Raw genomic sequence first — 22,221 nt, 5'->3', positions numbered from 1 at the left:
TTTTTACTTCAAACACTCACCGACGCGGCTCTCCGGCATGTGACGTTTCGGTCGAACAGGGCGGTGATGAGCAGGGCACTGCGGAGAGAAACATAATGTTATTGTTATGAGCCTCGTTATTGCCTATATTTATTGTAACATATAATATAACCGATAGGGCATACAGACCTGCACCTCTGTTTACACGGTTTATTTTTCTCATATTTCTATATTGAGTGAATTACACTCTATATTGAGTGAATTATATTGTTATATTGTATATTGAATTATATTGTTTACAATGTTTATTTTTATATTCAGATCTAATCTTATTGCCTATATTCATGTCTTTCTACTATTAACCTGCCCAGACCTGTACCCCCCCTCCCCTAAAATGTATTGGATTAGATTCAAATGTATTCATTATCGGGATCTGGATCTGTACAAGATTAATTCGGAAACACGATAACCGTAATCGCTGCTGGCGGGACAAAACCTCATAACTCCAAAAACCCAACTTTTCAGCAGATGAAAAAAACGAACACAGATTTGAGGGCGAATAGAGTTAGGAGGTTTAGACAGATGATCGGTTTAATGCTTTCCCATTGTTTAAACTTTGTAAAACCCACACACACATATGGAGGATGATCTACGGAGTTGATTTATATAAAAAAATATATATATATTAAAATGGAGTTATGAGGTTTTGTCCCCCCGATAGCTATGGACAGACTGGAAGCCCTCCACATGGAACTCGTAAAGAGACTTGCTGCCCATCAATCCGACGCTGCCCGCTGCCCGATGCACCATCAATCAATTATTTATTTATACAGCACAAGTAAAGAGGTTTGGCATCCAACCAGAGTACACATGTAACAGTAAAGTGCAATAGTATTATGTAATGTACAGGTGATTAAATTGGGTCTAAAACATATAAATGAGTACTATTGAGAAATAGTGCTAATCAGATGTATGTACAGTGTAGTATTATTAAGGATTATATGCAGGTATATTCAGACAGATTATGAATACATATATATACACTAGGGATGTCCGATATTATTGGCCTTCCGATATTATCGGCCGATATTGGCAGAAAAATGTGATATCGGAAAATATCTGTATCGGTTTTCAAAAATATATTTATATTTTTCTTTTATTTTACATTTATTTAACCTTTATTTACCCAGGCAAGCAAGTAAGAACTAATTATTATTTTATTTATTGTCAAAGTATGCATAATGTTGTGTTAATTACACGACAAGAGATATGTAATGTTAATTACCTGAAATTATTCAGTTTTTTGGGGGGGGGGAACCCTGCATATATCGGTATCGAAAATTAAGAGTTGGACAATATCGGTATATCGGTATCGGTAAAAAAGCCAATATCGAGCATCCCTAATATACACATATCTGCAGTAAATATAAACATATACATATACATGTATATATACTGTATACACAGCACTATTGTACATGCTATCATACAGAGTTATATGGGTAGACTATAGTATGAGGTAGGTAGTTATGATTACAGTGTAGGGCAGTTGTAGACAGTGAAAGCAGTAGGTAGGTATACAATTAGTATAGGCAACGTATAGTTTGTATAGTATGGGTAACAGAGCCTAGGGTATAGGCAATGGAGTTCAGAGAGGTGGTGGCTGAGAGAAGGATGAGGAAAAAGCTAGAAGCCATCCTGGAGAACCCCTCTCACCCCCTCTATGAGGAGCTAGCCAGAATGAAGAGCATGTTCAGCCAAACTCATGGGTAGGTGGGGTGGGGGGTGGGGGACTGTACATTGGAGGTGGTTGGTTGGGTGGGGTGGGGTGGGTAGGCAGGGTGGGGTAACTGTACATTAGATTATCCACGAAACCTTACTTGGTCCCAAGAAGAGGGTCTCGTGTATTATTGGGTTAGGACATTTACTGTACATTGGAGGGGGTTGGGTTAGGACATTTACAGGGGCCAGTTTCAAATTGCAGTCTCCCGTAGGTGCTCTTTGAGAGTGGTTTGAAAGTGGGTAGTGATTCAAATTCCTTTACAGCTGTGGGTAGGGCGTTCCACATTGATGCAGCATAATTGCGAAACGTGGTTTGTCCCTTGTTTGAGCCGAATCTGGGTTTCACATGATTTGTGGAGCTCCCTCTGGTGTTGTGGTCGTGGTATTCACTGACCTTTGGGAAGTAATTTGACATGTACATGGGTACCTTAGTCGTGTAGTGTATCTTGTAGATCAGGCCCATTGCAAGTTGCTGTACTCTGTTGTCTACTCTAAGCCATCCTAGGTTGTCAAAGTGGGCAGGGGTGAGGTGGGTTCTATAGGAGTAAGGTCAAGCAGTAGTCTGACCAGTTTGTTTTGTGATGTTTGTAATTTTGTTTTTAGCGCCTTTGAGGTGCTTTGGTACCATGAGGTGCAAGCATAGTCGTAGTACCCTTGAATGAGTGCTCCTGCCAGAGTCTTCAGGGTATTCTTGTTTACCAGAGAGGAGATCCGGTACAATAATCTAGTTTGTTGGTTGACTTTTTTTATTACATTGGATGCCATTTTGTCACAGGAAAGATTTGCCTCTAGGATGGAACCTAGGTATGTAATTTCATCTTTCCTTGTGACAATATTGTCACCCACTGTAACTGAGAAGCCGTCGGTCTTGCTGAGTTTGTTATTTGAACCGAAGAGAATGGACTCTGTTTTGCCCATGTGTAATGATAGTTTGTCATCAGTGAGCCAGGTGCAGATTTTGCCTAGTTCCGAGCGGAGGGTTTTTTCAACCTGTAACTTGTTCTTGTCAGAGACCAGCAGGGCTGAGTCGTCCGCTAACAAGAACAAGTTGCAGTCACAAGCTGACGACATGTCATTTGCATAAATTAGGAACAGTAGCGGACCTAGTATGCTTCCTTGTGGAACACCACAGTTTACTGGGAGGGGGGGAGGGGGGTAGGGTACCGTTTACCTCCACCTGTTCTCTCCCTCCACATCAATGTGGAACGCCCTGCCTAAAGCTGTAAAGGAATGTGAATCACTACCCACCTTCAAAAACACTCTCAAAAAACACCTACGTGAGACTGCAATTCGAAACTGGCCCCTACAAATGTCCTAACCTAGTTGTACAGTAAATGACCAAGTTAGGCTTTGTCAATATTCCAATGTACAGTGTAAAATGTGTGTGTCCCCTACCCAACCCCCCCCCCCCCCCCCCTCCAATGTACAGCCCTCACCCAACCCACCCAACCCCACCCAACCAACCTCCTCCAATGTACAGTTTCTACGCCAAATGTATATACACTCCTTTTCTGGACACTTTTGTATCACAAACAGTACTGTATTTGCAAATCTGATATGTCATAAATGTATAGATGTAGCAGTACTGTCTATCTGTATGTCATGTATGTCATATATGTTATGATGAATTGAAAATGGGGGACCCTGATGTAAACAAGACGAAAGTCTTTCTCTGGTCTGCATCCCCTTAACAATTGTATGTATTGAGCTGTACTGTACTGTACCCATTCTGCAATCTGTTAATAAACTTTTCAATCAATCAATCAATCCCCTCCAGGTAGGATTGCATCCAGCTCACTGATAGACTATCAAAACCAATTGCTTTTAGCTTGTCAATCAGAATGGAGTGATTGACAGTGTCGAAGGCCTTTTGTAGGTCCAGGCATCACCATGCCGCAGTATTTGCCCGCTTCCACCTCTTGTTTGATGTGGTCGTTCAAATAGAGAAGCCATGTGTCAGTGGAGTGGGATGTTCTGAAGCCAGATTGGAATTCATAGATTAGATTTTTTTCCGCAAGGTACTTTTCGACCTGTTCGTATACTATTTTTTCCATGACTATCGAGATGGAGGTAAGAATAGAAACAGGGCGGTAGTTGCCTGGGTCTAATTTGCTGCCCTTTTTGTGCAGGGGGGTTACTCTCGCAATTTTGAAGTCTTTGGGTACGTGTCCCTGTTTTATGGAGAGGTTTATTATGTGTGTGATGACTGGGGTGATGGCGGCTGCTGAGTCTCTGAGGAATTTGGAGGGGATATTGTCATGGCCAGTGGCCTTGTTTGGTTGGAGGGCGCTCAGTTTTTTGAGTACCTCAGCTGTTGTTATCATTTCAAGTTTGAAGTCGTCTTTGCGGACCCCTAGGTTTTTGTAGTATGCTACTATGTGTTCTACCCCAAAATGCCCTGAGTGGGAGGGTCGTTTATTAACCAGTGTTGTGGCTATGTTTGTAAAGAATATGTTTAGGTATTTGGCCACATCCAGTTTGTCTGTGATGAGTGTTTTCTGTCTTTATGTTTATGTTTGTAAATCTGGTTTTAAGCTTTTTGCTGCAGCCTAGTTGGTTGTTGAGTCATTTCCAAAGTTCGCAGGGTTTGTTTTTGTTTTCCTCGGTTTTGTCATTGATGAAATTTTTGTTTGCGGTTTTGATCATGGTGTTTACGTCATTTCTTAGTCTGTTTCTTTGAATTTTTTGTTCAACCACGTGGGCTTGGAGTTCACTGTTTGAGCTTTTGGTAAGCTTTGTTTGACTTTTATGAAGTTCCAAGCATTTTTTGTCTCTGGTTTTCATAGCGGTCAGTATTTCAGTGTGCATCCATGGCTCAGCGCGGTTTTTAACCCTGGTGGTTCTTAGGGGTGCCATGTTGTTAAGTATTGTTGTGAATTTGGTTTTGAATCCAAGCCATGTTTCTTCAACTTTGACACCCGGATTTCCCCAAGGGGATTAATAAAGGATTATCTTATTTTAGTTTACATGGTATGGGGGGGGGGGGGCTGCACAGGCGCCATGAGGTGACGCATTTGACTTGTTTTCTAAGGTACACTAAAAGAAAGACTCAAGTGCTGAGGGAACAATTAAGAGATTAGGAGATTATTTATGGGATACATTAAGGGAAACATGATGAGTGTTAATTAGGACCGGCTGGTTCACTTCCTCTCTGGACGGAGGCTGTCTGGCTGTGAAACGTCGCCCCACCCTCTGCAGTAGGAGAGAGGGAGAGACGACTGCTCAAACGCTCTGCGCGAGGCCTCCATGGTGGATGCATGAATACAATCAAGCAAATGCATTAACCCTTTCATTACCACACTACCAAAGGGTTAACCCGTCCACTGCGACAATACAGAAGGTTAACCCTTTCACTGCCACGCAACAAAGGGTCAACCCTTTCACAACCACACTACAGAAGGTTAACCCTTTCACTACCACACTACAGACGGGTTAACCTTCTGTAGTGTGGCAGTGAAAGGGTTAAGCCTTGATGCGAGGAATCACAAAGTGGGTGCATTTTCTTTTTTTTTAATCCACTTTTTCTCCCCATTTTCTATTCATTTTACTATGATGCCCCTCTAGCTCATGGAATGAACTCCAGGAACTCCAGGAAAGAGGGCAGGGTTTGAGATAGGTCCATTACTCATAATTCAAGGCCATGTCTACAGTTTTGCAGGGGGAAACGGCACTTTCCCAGGCTAGCAGGTGAAGTTGGACCGATGCCTGCATCAACTTACTGGAGGCCACTAGCGTCGCTGTATGATTAAATATGACTTCCCTCCAGCGCTGAAAGTTGTCAACTTGATTACAAGCGGTTGGCCTCAACATTCCTCCCTTCATTGCTGCTCAAATGTGTTTGGGAGGGCTGGCTGCACGACAGATGGCTGTTTAGTGGGCTAGGTGGGCTTAATTCAGTGGGCTAGCTGGGCTTAACTCAGTGGACTAGGTGGGCTTAACTCAGTGGGCTAGGTGGGCTTAACTCAGTGGGCTAGCTGGGCTTAACTCAGTGGGCTAGCTGGGTTTAACTCAGTGGGCTAGGTGGGCTTAACTCAGTGGGCTAGGTGGGCTTAACTCAGTGGGCTAGGTGGGCTCAACTCAGTGGGCTAGGTGGGCTTAACTCAGTGGGCTAGGTGGGCTTAACTCAGTGGGCTAGGTGGGCTTAACTCAGTGGGCTAGGTGGGCTTAACTCAGTGGGCTAGGTGGGCTTAACTCAGTGGGCTAGGTGGGCTTAACTCAGTGGGCTAGGTGGGCTTAACTCAGTGGGCTAGCTGGGCTTAACTCAGTGGGCTAGCTGGGCTTAACTCAGTGGGCTAGCTGGGCTTAACTCAGTGGGCTAAATGGGCTTAACTCAGTGGGCTAGGTGGGCTTAACTCAGTGGGCTAGCTGGGCTTAACTCAGTGGGCTAGCTGGGCTTAACTCAGTGGGCTAGGTGGGCTTAACTCAGTGGGCTAGGTGGGCTTAACTCTGAATTATCACATGAGCAGACAGCCAGACACACAAAAGCACCTTAACCCTCCTGTTATCCTCAAATTTACTTTATACCCTTTATCCCTGGGGGCATTTTGACCCCTAAATAACCATTTAAATAAAACATTACCCCCACCCACCCCATTATACATCCAGAATACCTATTATGTGACTATCGAAAAAAATATATAAATAACCATAACATCTCACTGATTGACACAACCTTTTAAAGAAAGATCTTTGCTGTGAGTTTGTCACGCTCTCGTCGGCCCCGTCTCGTATATCTGTCATCAAAGCGATGACATGAGATATAATATGGAATGTCTTTGGAGACATGGTGGCTGGAAATATTGCCCTTCCAGTGTCAGCATTCCAAAGACTCAAGTTCTCGCGAAGTGGATTATATGCATTATGCATGTTATAGTCCCCCCTGCCTCCTGCCAGTGAAACACGGGCCTGAAGCTGCACTGAGAGGTTGTGTGCATCTCGTGTGCATCTCGTGTGCATGGAGGGAAGGAGGTGACAATTGCAGCGTGAAGCGGTCTGGCGGTGCAGTTGAAATCCATTATAGATTGAGGTGAAGACAGTGGTTTGGACCTCGAAGGGGGGTGGGTTCTCAGCGGGTTTATTTTTTCGACCCATGTAGTCTTTATTATTATTAGTTATTTTTTTGGTTTTCCTTTTCTAAAAAGTGCATTGTATTGTTTTTGTCTGTGTAAAAGAAAGAGTGTGCATGTGTGAGTAAGTGTGTGTGTGTGTGTGTAAGATAAGCTAACATAAGATTTTCCTTTATTGATCTGAATATATACTATGTAGATATATATACACAAGGTGCAGTATGCACACTGCACTGTGTGTGTGTGCGTGCGTGCGTGTGTGTGTGTGTGTGTGTGTGTGTGTGTCCATGTGTGTGTGTGGCCCACGTCTGTGACAAAAGTTGCAACTCCTTGCGTGATGCCACTCTCGACGCTGAGACACACAGGGTGTCATCATCGGCGTACGATGAGTCAGCGGCAGGACCCAGCTTGCCTGAGCCGCGGTGCCGGAGGAGCCAGAGGAGCGGCGACCGAAACCTACAGCGACAGGCGAAACCTGGCAGGGGGGGGGGGGGGGGGTTGGCTGCAGGGGGTTCAAACTGAAGTCTGCCGAGCTGGTCTGCACAGTCACAGCCCTCGCAGCCCACAGGTCCACACACGTACTGTACTGTACGCTCGGCGGAGGAGGAGGCCAACCGCTGCCAATAGTCTCAAACTTCTTCTGGCTCTAAAGAGTGTCGAGTCACTCGTTGCCTGCAGAGTGACGTTGCCGCGGGCAGAGGAAGGGTTAACGTAACACACGAGGGCCCCTTGCCCCTTGTTTTTGCATTTTGTTGCATTTTGTACTTTAGTTTTGTATATTTTGTATAGTGTTTGGTCTTTATTCTTTTTACTGTGTGAAGAACAATCTCAGGGGGCTCATACAGAACCAAGCATTTCACTGTAATGTACCTTATGTGTGACAAATAAAACAAAACTTTAACTTGAAGAGCTGTTTGTCAGCCTCGTATGGCTTTATAGGAGCCATCTTTTTCCGAGCAGCATTTCTTAAAGAGTAGGGATCAAGTTTTTCTGCCCCTGATCAGAGTCATTTAATATTGATTATCTGCCGACACAGAGTACTGATCAGATATTTGTATTTCCCTGATAATATAGCGGCACGGCGCCGGGCGCAAACTTCAAGTATATTAAAGTTAGTAAAACATTTACATTTAGTCATTTAGCTGACGCTTTTATCCAAAGCGACTTACAAGTTCTGTACGACAAGCCATCAGGAAGGGTACAACTCTATCAGCTGAGTAACAATGTTCATCAAAGTGTTGAGTGCTACAGTGTAGGTTAGTTTATTAGGACAAGTGCATGATAGTAAGGTTAGTTAGGGTTAGATATATATATTTATTTATTTTTATTATTATTATAATTTTTTTTTAATTTCAGATAATGGTTGAAGAAGTGCGTCTTTAGTCGACGCCGAAAGATTGGACGGGTTTCCGCTGTCCTAACTGGGGTGGGTAGTTCATTCCACCATTGTGGGGCAAGGACTGAGAAAAGGCAGGTTCTCCTTGATGACCTTCCCGGAGCTCGGATAGGAGTAGGTCAGAGACGGCCAGAAGATGCAGAGCGTAGGGGTCTTGAGGGTGTATAGTTAGTTAGAGACCATTGACCGGAGGTAGGCAGGAGCGGTTCCCTTTACCGCACGGTATGCCAGGTTGAGGGCCTTGAAGCGGATTTGTGCAGCAATGGGGAGCCAGTGCAGGTCCCTAAGAAGTGGGGTGACATGGGCCGACTTCGGTAGGTTTGAGATCAGGCGGGCCGCTGCGTTCTGAATGAGTTGAAGAGGCTTGGTGGCAGTGGCCGGGAGGCCAGCAGGCAGTGCGTTGCAGTAGTCGAGGCGGGAGATAACTGTTGATTGGACGAGGAGTTGGGTGGCTTCTTTTGTCAGGAAGGGGTGGATCCTTCTGACGTTGCTCAGGGAGAATCTGCAGGTTCTGGTTGTCGCTGCGATGTGAGCAGAGAAGTTCAACTGGTCGTCGAGGACAACACAAAGGTTCTTGAAAACCATTTCAATGTTTGTGACCGTGAGATATGCTTGGTAATTTAATAGTTCTGCTTAAAGAAAAACTGCCTACATCACAGTTTTCCTATAATGGTTTTCATGAATGCTCTTAACAAAAAGGGATCTGAATTTGATTGGGCTTAATGCTGCCAGAGTTGTACCCTTTCTGCTGACTTGTACAGAACTTGTAAGTCGCTTTGGATAAAAGTGTCCGCTAAATCAGTGGTTCCCAAAGTCGGGGTCGCGAGCAGCCACGGATGGGCCGCGAGATGAGTTTAAAAATAAATTAAAAAAAAAATTAAAAAAAATTTTTTTTTTTATTTTTTATTTTTTTATTTTTTATTTTAATTTAAAAAAAAAATTGTCAGGCCACTGAACTTAGAAGCAGGCCAGGACAGTGTTTCTAGTTGTATTCTAAAATTCTATTCTATAGTATTCTAAAATGTGACTATATGGTTTTATATTAACTTAATAAATAAACAAAAACGAAAAATCTACTTATTTCAACGAACATTTCAAACTAAATAACAGATTATGCACATAAAACGCTGAAAACAACCGAAGCAACAATAGTATTTTAATGAGGCTATTATTATTATCATTATTATTTTGCAACAAGTTAGCCCTCTCATAAATAGCACATATAAATGAATAACTAACTTGAACTAACTTAATAGGATTGAAGTGATATTTGGCTTAAAAAATCGGTCGCATGACAAAAAAAAAAAAAAAAAAAAAACAGACGATGTGCATTGGGCCGCGGCTCTCTGACGCCTTATTTTCTGGGCCCCGGCCTGAAAAGTTTGGGAACCCCTGCGCTAAATGACTAAATGTACATGTGTATGTGGTGTTAAAGCCACATTTTCAGGCACACTGGTGGCCGTGAAAGAAAATAACAAAAAAAGAAATTCAGTAACGGTAAAAGATTTTGTTATTAAGACAAGAATGACATGGAACCCACATGTCAAAAAGACTGGCATTGTCCTTAAATTAAGCCAATAGAAAACTGAAGTTTCTTGTGATGAACAGTTTATCACAAGTATTTTTAAGGGAGTGAACTTCTGTGTTTTTGTTTTCGTCTATAGACGGAAGTTCTGAGAATAAACCTTTTTATTTTTTTGTATCTATTTAGAAAAAGGTTTTGATATTCATAGACTATCCTCGTTTCCCAGCTCTGAATGCTTGTGACCCATTGTTAGATTTAGTTGACTTTTAATTCATGTTACTTGTCCCGTCCTTCAGGACTCTGTGTTTATACTATAGTATTCTCTTTAGAACACAGGTTTATTGACATAAACAGTTACAATATCATTAAGCTGAACAGGGGATACTCTTGATGAATACCGAAGTGCATACTCTCTCCTCCATCTGAATACAGAAGTGCATACTCTCTCCTCCATCTGAATACAGAAGTGCATACTCTCTCCTTCATCTGAATACTGAAGTGCATACTCTCTCCTCCATCTGAATACAGAAGTGCATACTCTCTCCTCCATCTGAATACAGAAGTGCATACTCTCTCCGCCATCTGAATACAGAAGTGCATACTCTCTCCTCCATCTGAATACAGAAGTGCATACTCTCTCCTCCATCTGAATACAGAAGTGCATACTCTCTCCTCCATCTGAATACAGAAGTGCATACTCTCTCCTCCATCTGAATACAGAAGTGCATACTCTCTCCGCCATCTGAATAAAGAAGTGCATACTCTCTCCTCCATCTGAATACTGAAGTGCATACTCTCTCCTCCATCTGAATACAGAAGTGCATACTCTCGCCTCCATCTGGATACTGAAGTGCATACTCTCTCCTCCATCTGAATACAGAAGTGCACTCTCTCTCCTCCATCTGAATACAGAAGAAGGCTACCGAAGAAGGCCTCTCTCTTCGAAGGTGAAATACCAAAGAGATACCAAGATCCTCTCTCTCTCTGGCATAATATGACCTTTTGTTATCACCCTCTCCTTACTTATCTCCCTTTCTGGTGCCTAAAGTTCAACACAACCTCGGTTCTCCTAGATTCGTTCCCCCTGCGAGAGACGCCATCTGGATACCCATCTAGTCTAGCTAACTAAAATGTTGACACTTGATGTAATAGCAGGTCAGAAATAATAATTATTTCCATATAAACATAATATGGTTTGGAGGTCTTGGGGAAAAAAAGCTGCTTCAGAAAATGTCAAGAGAGAAACTTCAACTTCAAGTGTCTGACTCTTAAGCACCAAAACCTGCACGGACTACAACATATGACGTATATCGTGCCAGTTAGGGTACCTTGTGTATACTGCACCTTGTATATACTGTTTACTTTCGCTCTTACTCATAGTATATATTCAGATACAAATTCTTTATTGCCTATATTTATTGTAACATATAACCGATAGATAATAATAATAATAATAATAATAATAATAATAATAATAATAATAATAATAATAATAATAATAATAATAATAATAATAATAAAGGACCTCTTTAGAGAGGTCTTTATTTGGCATGCAACGACATGGGACATGCAATGGGCGGCACACACACACACACGCATTGTCTAGAACCGGGCATACAGACCCTCATCTGCACCACTGTTTATTTGTCTCATATTTTTATATCCAGATTTAATTGTATTGCCTATATTTATGTCTTTCTACTATTAACACATTCAGAGCCACGCCCATATGACCAAATTAGGCCGTTCCGTGCCAGCGATTTAGTCAATGGGAGGACGGGGAAATTTGCGAACGCTTAAACTATATCTTAAATGATGGGTCTAATACACCCGTCGCTTATCAATGACTTGCTTGCAGTCAACATGTACGAAACTGATTGTTTTTTCATTGGTACATTTTCGATTTATACCGTTTTGAATACGAGTATAGTTTGAGATTTCTATTCGATTCGATTCCAGAGAAATCCGCGATAATAGCTCTTTAGTGGAATACACAAAACACATTTATGAATAGTTTTCAAATAAACGCTAGATTATCGATAGTATATGTGTCCTTATGCATGCTAGAGAAGCGGGCTGAAAAATCGATTATCCATGACTTGGTCAGCGCTAACGTTACGCACACACACACACGCTCTGATGGCGGAGAAAAAAACATCTGATTAACCCAATACTGGTAAAATAGAGTCCTTACCTGAATGAATGAATGAATGAATGAATGAATGAAAACTTTATTTAACAGATTGCAGAATGGGTACAATACAGTACGGCTCAATACACACAATGGTGGGGTGGGGAGGAGACTGTCTATTAGGAGGTGGTGGGGGGTTTGGGCATTTACGGTGGCCAGTTTTGAATTGCAGCCTCCCGTAGGTGCTCTTTAAGAGCGGTTTTGAATGTGGGTAGGGATTCACATTCCTTTACAGCTTTGGGTAGGGCGTTCCACATTGATGTGGCATAATTGCGAAACGTGTTTAGTCCCTCACATCAGATGTTCTGCAAAAAGATTAATCCAATTCCTGATCGCCATTCCAAATATTTATCGCGTTTTATTGATCCAACGTTATAGTCCAAAACACATAATCGACCCTTCTCCCAGCCTCGCCAGTGAATGTGGTAACACGATACTGCTTGCCCGAGAAGGGAAACACCGGACCGGAGTTTTTTTTCTGATGCACAGTCCCATCCAATCCAATCCAATGATGTGCAATACCATCCGGGAGACGATAGGCGGCGGTATTTGCCCTTTTCGAGCTCAGACCCATTCCCAATGATAACGTCAGGCTGGATGGATGAAAAATGAATGGATATCGCTAATAAAAGAAATAACGATTAAAACCCGAGTTTTCTCGGGTCTTGGCACGCAACGCATGGCGAGTTAACCCGACTAATCTCGTGGTTGGCCCTGAATTAGTTAATGTGCCCATACCTGTACCTCCCCCCTCCCCCGTGCTGCTATGGCGCCCGGAATATCTTATCTCTCTTATCTTACAAAACAAAAACATAGGGGCAACAGACAAGCTTCTCAGGAGCGCTATCAGAATAATAGAGAACGTGAAGTGGGCGGGGAGTCACGGATGTCCGTTGCCATCTTGGAAGGAACACTTACATCAATTTGTGTTGAGAAATCGCTAAAACGGCTAAATGTAAGGGTAATAGTATAAAGACATAAATATAGGCAATACAATTAGATGTGGATATAAGAATATGAGGAAGAATAATCAGTATTGTGACGACCCTCCCCCACATTGTGTTTGCATGCTCTGCTCTGTGTCCCTGCTGCGTCTAGTTTTTTTACCAACCGGTTTCCAGTTCCGCGTTCTGCGATCTGATTGGCCACTGACGTTTCTGGTCGTGTGACATCTGCGCCAATCGTGTGACGCCTGTTTTCTATCACCGGTTAAGCTTAGGCACTCTTTCGAAGTTGGTTAAGGTTAGAGTTTGTCTTAGAGCAGGGCGATAGAACACCAGCCCTGATTCCAAACTCTAACCTTAACCAACTTCGAAAGAGTCGCCTAAGCTTAACCAGTGATAAACTAGGCGTTAGGTAGTTTGCAGGCTGTTCGAGGCGGAAATGGGCGCAGAAACAGGCGTCACGCGATTGGGCGCACATGTCACATGACCAGAAACGTCAGTGGCCAATCAGATCGCACCAGAAACGTCAGTGGCCAATCAGATCGCAGAATGCGAACGCGGAACTGGAAACCGGTTGGTAAAAAACTAGACGTGTCCCTGCTTCACAGGATTGGTGGGGTGAGCTGGCAGAGCGGAGCTGGGGGAGGCTCGTCAGGCTAATTGGGGCACACCTGAGTCGGTGTCTCCCAGTCAGGATATAGAGAGAGGCTGCCTCTGGTCTCTGGCGATCTCCACCTGTTTTGGTTCCTTTGTTGTTTGGTTGCTTCCTTTGATTTTACACTTACACTTCACCCATATATATTGGCTGCTGATTAGTATAGTTTAAATAAATTCTTTGTTATTTCTTAAATTGTGCCTGTGTCTCCCCATTCTTGTTGTGAGCTTGAGCCAGCTCGTAACAGTGTAAACAATATAATTAACTCTGAATATACAAATAAGAGAAAAATCAACAATGTAAACAAAGGTGCAGATGAGGGTCTGTATGCCCCATCGGTTATATTATACAGTACAGTAGATATAGGCAATAAAGAATTTGTTAAAAAAAGTATTTGCCATGTCTCGCCCCTTCATCAACGGAGGCCAACACACAGTATTCCAATACACATCTCACTACATCCTGCGCATGTATAATCGCGGGAGGGGGCCGGGGGTCTGGTCTTTTGTGTGTAACCTGGACTTGCAATGGATACCGGTAGGTTTGTTGTCAGAAGCGGTGCCGGTTGGTCGCAATGAAATGGGCTCTGCACATAACCAGCTGAAGTGAGGTGGTTATCTCGAGGCAGAGTATTAAAGCACAGATTTCCCTTGCAGACAAAAACAACCCATTGGCAGAGAAATGTGCTGATAATGAGCTGGATTACTAAACTCCGTTAGTGACACTCCAGGTTAATCAGCGGAGATTTTGGGGTAATTCGTCTTTCATGTGACGAGCTACTGAAAGTCATGTTCACTGGACAGGCCCTCGCAAAGTTCTGGATATCAGTCCGGAACGAGTACCCAGTGTTGTGTACTGCTGCGCTGAGAAAGCTTGTTCCCTTCTCATCAACATACCTCTGTGGGGCCGGATTTTCAGAGTAGAAGCGGATCTCCGCCAAAGCGCACGTGAGCGCATTTTCTTTTCATGTTCTGGCAACATATTTTGGCTAAATATGCCTAGCTTTATAAATGTGTATACAGAAACAATTCCGTTGCTTTAGTTGATAATATGAATTAATTTCATTGATAACATAGTGCTGTAATTTCATTTTTTTTTTTTTTGCGTTTATCGCTTTATACTACTGGGCAGTCCAGTAGAGAGAGAGAGAGGAGGAACGGGAGACAGAGTGGGGGGAAGACATTCGGCAAATAACGACGGGTCCGGGAATCGAACCCGGGTCGGCCGTGCCGCGACTCAGCGCGCTATGTGGTTCGCCACTGGGGCGCCCAATTTCATTTTCTAATAAATATGCACGATCAAGTTCAACAAAGTGTGCTTTTATTTTAATATTCCTTATTTCCAAGTTGAAATTACGCGATACATTAAGTGTGGGGTCGCCAAAAGAAATCATAAATAAAATGGGGTTGTGGTATAAAAAAGTTTGAGAACTCCTGATAATCAAAACATTGGAATAATTATCAATTCCTACTTTGTAACTAGGCAGATAAATAACCAACCCTGCATCGGAGAACATAATGGCCCTGGACTTACAGTCTATTCCAACTCACAGCTCCCCCCCCCCCCCCCCCCCCCCATCGGTTACTGGTCTGTGCTTGCTCCGTCTCCCAGTCCTGCTGGTGAAACCCTCCCTGCTGCTAAGCCGTACACGTCCAACTCGTTCTCAGTCAGACCCGATTGTGTTTCAGTGTGAGGTGTTCTTTGTCCTTTGAAAAACACCAGTTCCAGAGAGTCCTCTGTGAAGTGTTAACACCTCTGATTAACGGCCACAGCCTGACAGAGAGTCACCATTCACATTCACATTTAGCTGAAGCTTTTATCCAGAGCCACTTACAGATTGTGAACAACAAGTCAGCAGGAGGGGTGCATCTCTGGCAGCTAAAGGGTCAGTGATATTGTGCAGAGTGTTACACTCTGAATATAGACATATTACACTAAGTGTGTCTGACTGTCTCTGACCACCAAACCCACAGACTACAATGCATGACTCATATCATGCCAGTTAGGGTACCTTGTGTATACCTGTTTACTTTTACCCTTGCTCATAATATATATTCAGATTCTAATTCTTTATTGCCTATATTTATTGTAACGTATAATATAACCGATAGGGCATACACTTTGATTACACTGCTGATTTTTTCCTCATACAGTATATTTAATATATTTCACATTTTATTGCCTAAATTTATGTTTTTCTACAATTACCCTGCCCATACCTGTACGTCCCCTCCCCCCTCCCCCATGTTGCTATGATGCCCCGAGTTTTTCAAGGGGATCAATAAAAGGAATATCTTATCTTATCAATATTTTCTTTTTTAAATGTATTAATTTTTATTTCAGATATTGATTGAAGAAGTGTGTTTCTAGTCGACGGCGGAAAAAACTACGCCGGGTTTCAGCTGTGAAGGGAAGTTTGTTCCACCATTGTGGAGTTAGGACTGAGAATATAGCCTGCTTCTCAGGAGCGGAGATAGGAGTGGGTCTGAGGCGGCCAGAAGATGAAGAACGGAGGGGTCTTGTAGGGTGCGTAGTTAGAGACCATTGACCGGAGGTAGGAGGGAGCCATTCCCCTCGCTGCATGGTATGCCAGGTCAAGGACCTTGAAAGTGTATTTGTGTAGATTTGTGCGGCAATGGGACACCGTCTCTCATCTCCTCTCCCCATAGACACTATAGAACATAAGCGTCTGTCACAATGTGTTACATTAACACACCCAAACTGTGAGCATCTGAACATACACATTGCACAATACTGCACAATTGCACTATATTTTTATTCTTAGTGTATATACCCTACTACAATCCTGCACAATTGTACAGCCCTGTCTATATTATATTATATTCTTATTCTAATTCCTTGTATATGCAAGCTTACTTGGCAATAAAGACCTTTCTGATTCTGAATAACCTTGCAGCAAGAGGTCATACGTCCATAACCTGGAGTCACTTAGAACGGCTACTACCAGACAGTGTCCCAAAAAACCTTAAGTGAGGACTAATGAGTCACACAAGTACGTGTGCTGATCAAATAGGTAACGCCGAGACAGATCAGGGGAACAGGGACACAGAAAAACTGGGTTGAGGCAGTAAAAAAATGCTTAAAGCCAAGCCATATGGCTTCCGTCCAAAATCGGTTGAACTGAGATGACACAAAACGCCCTGTGGACTATCTGTGTGTCTCAGTCTAACCCATTTCTTCTCATCTCAAGAGGACCGGTGCCAGCCTTCGGGCAGAAGCAAGATTTATAAGCCAACCATCAGTCGTCTGCCCAGCAGCGATCGTCAAATTCCAACACTTCAACCTGATGTAACGAATGACATCTTAAATGCATGTCATTAGCATCGCCCGTAAACCGGGGCTGCTGCGCATTATCGTATTTTAATCTTCCACGACACCAGAAAGTCACAACGACGACCTGAGCAGTTCATCACTGCAGGATCTTAATTATCGACTTACATGTTTAGTCGCCTTTAGCTAATGTATTATGTATTACTGATGTTGGTTAATGTGCTCAGTCTGTCAAATAAACACATACAAGTATTTATTCAAAGCAAACATTTAGTTACAGTGTGTGTGGAGGTTCTTTCCACTGTTACTGAGTAGCTATTAAGCTCTTTATTTAGTCTGGAAACGGGCCAATTTCTACTATTCATTTCACAGCAAACCTTTAGTCTCTTTATATGTTTTAACGCATGGTTCCCAAAGGTGGTGAGAAGCACTTATCTAGCTTTTCTAAACACAGCGTGAGATCAGTTATCAGGGTAAACAATGCGCTTGCAACCTTTCTAAACACATCTGTGATCAGTTATTATGAAACGCATACACATGCTATCACTCTCGTACCTTTCTAAACACAATTTGAGATCAGTTATGAGGGTAAACAATAAATCGGGAATACAGCCTTTTGTGAATTATACACCAAAGCTATGGAACACCCTGCCTATGGACATTAGGGAGGCTAGATAAAGCTATGGAACACCCTGCCTATGGACATTAGGGAGGCTAGATAAAGCTATAGAACACCCTGCCTGTGGACATTAGGGAGGCTAGATAAAGCTATGGAACACCCTGCCTATGGACATTAGGGAGGCTAGATAAAGCTATGGAACACCCTGCCTAATACCTATGGACATTAGGGAGGCTAGATAAAGCTATGGAACACCCTGCCTAATACCTATGGACATTAGGGAGGCTAGATCACAAAATATTTTCAAAAGTAAGCTAAAAATGTATACTCCTGGGGAGCTCCAGTAGCTCACCGCGTACCTCGAACGCTATTTCGGCGTCAGGGACAACCGTGCGCGTCACGGATCTGGGGTAGCGAGTTCGACTCCCGGACTAGCCGTATTTTCTCAGAGTGTCTTTCCCCCCATCTATACCCCCATTCAACCTGTTTCTGTCGGTCATACTTGACCAGAAAAAGCTGTAACTACCCGAGACGACTGAGCCCCGCTGTCACACGATTGGCGCATATGTCACATGACGTGCTGTGAAGACCCGCCCTACTCTGCCTCTGATTCGCAGACTGTGGGTGAGGAATGTGATTGGACCAAAGCAGAGTCACTCACAGACAGTGGCTCCAGTCCGCGGGACAGATTCTTGTACTGCCCAAAAAAAAGTACTGCCAATGTAGCCTTCAGGTGATCTCCAGTCCGTAGATAGAATCAGACATGCTTGTTCGCTTTGTTTACGCTTCTAGGCTACTGGCGCATGCCTGTGATGTAAGCAGTATGCGCGACGAGAGCCATGACAACCCTTTCGTCATCGTTTTATGCGGTTTGACAGTTTAGATGAGAGCGCAAAGGTCTATCGTTTCTAGGAATTCCACCCTGGAAGGTGGTCTCACTTTTTTACGGTTTCACCCCGTAAAAACGCCGTTTCCGTATAAACGAAAGGCACATCCGAAAAAATATTTTTGCGGATTCACCTGCTAGCGTTTCCGTCTAAACAGGGCCTGAGACAGAGGGTTTCCAAGGATGTGCAATACCGGCCGCAAGGCGTTAGGCGTCGGTATTGGACGTTTGCGATCTCAGACCCATTCCCAATGATAACATCAGGCTGGATGGATGGATTATGAATGGAAATATCGAATAAAAGAAATAACGATGAAAACCCGACTTTTCTCGGGTCTGGCGTCCAATGTGTTAAAGAAGACGTGTCCGGCCCATGGGGACATTAACGTGTGTTGTCGGGCCATACAAATACATTTTATTTGTATGTCTGCACTATATATTGCTTTTATTTAGTCAATTCTTATTTCATGCCTGTCTATATTTATGCCGATTTTATGCTTATGTCTATTTTATGTCTACATTACTGCTGTGAACTTTGGGCTGCAATTCTTGTATGAAAGGTGCTATACAAATAAAGTTTATTATTATTATTATTATTATTATTATTATTATTATTATTATTATTATTATTATTATTATTATTATTATTATTATTATCAACACACCTGTAAAGCCTGCACGATTTATTCTATGCTACCATGTGAAATATTCAAATGTTTTGCTGGTTTGGTTAGAAAAAAAATTACAAATACATTTGACATGAAAAACATTGCACTATGTTGCCTACTACAAATGAATACCTTCCTACTGCTTTCTACAACTGCCTTACACTGTAATCAGGGGTGCAGTCGTAATATCAGAACTGCCGGTACGCTGTTTAAATGACGCCGCGTGCACGCGGCGCAGATGATTATTATGCATAAATAGTAGGAAATAGTAGGCATGTACAATAGTGCTGTATATAGCGTAAATAATATATACATTTAAATACTTGTATTTACAGCATATACAGTATATATACAGTATATATCCATATACAGTACGTCTGAATATACCTGCACATAATCATTCTATATACCTCCTTATACACCTGCATATAATTGATATAACTGTATGATAGCATGTACAATAGTGCTGTATATACCATATATATACCGTCTATATATATATATATATCCACATCTGTCTGTGCATATAACACTTGTTACATATCTGTAGATACTATATCTATAACTGTACATATCCCTTACCTACTCTTACTAGTTACTAGCTGCTGGTCAGTATGACTTACTACAATAGTGTCTTTATACCTGTATCACTGTACATATTAATACTACAACTCTGTACATACATCTGATTAGCACTATTACTCAGTAGTACTTATTTATATATTTTATACCCAGTTTAAAATCACATGTACATTGTACATTACTATTGCACTTCACGGTTACATTTGCACTGTGGTTAGATGCCAAACCACTTTTTGTTGCGCTGTACTTGTGCCATATGACAGTGACGAGGACTCACCTGGCGATCTGGGTGACAAAAGGCTTGAGCTCTGTGGGCTCGTAGGCCCTGGCGAAGGCCCAGCACACGTAGCAGGCGGCGTCACGCACGTTTGAACCCACGCTGCAGGCCCCCCTCTTCTCTTCGTATGTCAGCGCCTTCAGGATGACGGGGACGACTGCAAGCAGAGGACAGAGCTCGTCTCTATAGGAATACAAGTTACGCTTCCTACCCGGAAGGCTGAATGATATAATATGGTTATGTTGTTCATCTTGTCATCATTTATACAGCTATGTGTATACATCAGGGTATCTGCCAGTTTCAACACGTTCAATTTAAGACTTTTTAAGAAGTTTTGAATACCAGGTAGAGCTAAATGTAATACCAATTTCACGACAAAAAAAAGAAAAAAAAAAGACCCCAAAAAAAGAAAAACACAACACTGAACTTGCGTTAAATTCTCACGCTCTTGCCAGACTCCCAGTAGCCCTGCGAAAAACAACGTATTATTAGGGCTTATTGTCAGTTTATCGCGTTAATTAGATTAATTAATTAGACAGCAAATTATCGCGTTATGAAAATTAACAAAAAATAAAATTTATTTTATTATTATAATTTTTTATAAAAAAAATATTTAATCTCATTCATTCCATAAGGACGTAGAATTCACATTTACAGACTTTTTTTTAATATGGACCATTTGCATGTTCTTGGTATCTGATTCTAGGGACATCTATGGATCTCAGGGAATGTATTCCCTGTGTCATAAATACTGTGTCTGTTACTAGGCTTGAGTAAATTGTAATGAACCAAATGAGAATATCAATAAAAAAAATGATATCTTTGACTGTAAATAACACCATGCTAAAATTTACCAGATCTGAAAAATCTAAGCAAATGAATAAATGGAAGATGATTAAACAGAAGGTGTTGTAGATACAGTACTGAATTCTGCCATCCTGACACATGTCATTTGAAATATGATTATAGAATATAGAATATCAATTAAGAGTTGGACAATATCGGTATATCGGTATTGGTAAAAAAGCCAATATCGAGCATCCCTAATAAGAAGATAAGAGTTGAGTGTGTATTAAAACCACACAGGTAAGTATCAATATCTATATGGTAAGACGGGTCTGAATGAGTGCCACGTACCAAATACTAGACCTCTTGTATTCGTGGGCCTGTGATCAAATTAACGTCTGCACAACATATAGCTTTGCGTCATGCAGGAGAGTGAAAGGAAGACTTTGGCGACAGTGGCTCAGGAGGTAGAGCGGTCGTCTGGTCACTAAAGGTTTGCGGTTCAATTCCCGCTCCTCCCGGGCAGCGTGTCGAAGTGTCCTTGAGCAAGACACTTAACCCCTAATTGCTCCCGTTGTGCAGGTCGTCACCTTGGATGTTTGTCTCTGCCATGTGAATGTGTGAGTGAATGGATGAATGTGAGGAACAAAATTGTAAAGCACTTAGGATAAAAGCTGCTATATAAACGCACCATTTACCACAAAGCCAAAAGCACAAAGATGAATATAGAGCACAAAGCCAAGGCTGGGCAGAGCACTAAGGCCAGGGGGGTGAAAAGGGCAGCCAGTGGCCAGACTGCACACAGCTGCCAGAGAGCAAGCAAGAGAGCCAAGGGGAAGGAGTCAGGCAGGCCTCTGAGGACAAGGCCTCGCTGCTGCTGAGGACACAGTTTAACGACTGTTGTCTATAGATGAACTCTGCTGAGGACTATACAGTTTAACGACTGTTGTCTATGAACTCTGCTGAGGACTATACAGTTTAACGACTGTTGTCTATAGATGAACTCTGCTGAGGACTATACAGTTTAACGACTGTTGCCTATAGATGAAACTGCTGAGGACTATACAGTTTAACGACTGTTGCCTAGTGTACACTTTATTCTCCCGGGAACGACAGTGATCGAATGTTCAATAAGCACAGAGAAATTACACAATCCTTGTTGGCAACGGTTAGAAACAAGTGAAGTGCCATCATGTGATATCTGCCTCTTGACTGGAAAAAGGTGGAAGACACTGTACAGTATAAGTACAATATTTAAATATAAAGATTGTTTTGTAAACGTATGCCTATATATATATATATATATATATATATATATATATATATATATATATATATAAGTCTCCCGGATCACTCCCATTGTTTACATGACGAGTCGGGTAAAAGTAAGCAGTGTCGGGGGCCAACATTCATAATTTGCCAGTATGCAAATATGATCTTCCCTATTGGACCGTTATACTGGCCCGACAGCTACCACCACGAGATATGTTGAAACCTGCCGCTTTTAGTTCGAACCAATGGGTTTCCTCGGAACAGGGACATATCTGTACTCGCCCATCCTGGCGACGACCGCG

General features: G+C 42.4%; 1 protein-coding gene across 1 annotated transcript in view; it reads right to left on the bottom strand.

Annotated features, from left to right (window-relative positions):
• LOC311240442 (tubulin-specific chaperone D-like) overlaps positions 1 to 22,221 on the bottom strand; it is a gene marked incomplete at its 5' end in the record, with an annotated part of 97,657 nt that overhangs the window by 38,430 nt on the left and 37,006 nt on the right. Inside the window, 2 exons of the mRNA XM_084329025.1 lie at positions 21 to 78; positions 19,862 to 20,018. Coding sequence (XP_084185151.1) covers positions 21 to 78; positions 19,862 to 20,018 — 215 coding nt within the window. The remainder of the gene's footprint in view (positions 1 to 20; positions 79 to 19,861; positions 20,019 to 22,221) is intronic.

The sequence above is a fragment of the Notolepis coatsorum genome (genome assembly GCF_963971535.1).
Source record: "Notolepis coatsorum genome assembly, chromosome: 14".
NCBI classification, from domain to species: Eukaryota; Metazoa; Chordata; class Actinopteri; order Aulopiformes; family Paralepididae; genus Notolepis; species Notolepis coatsorum.
Note: the sequence above shows the minus strand (reverse complement) of the source record. Positions and strands in the feature narration are given on the sequence as shown.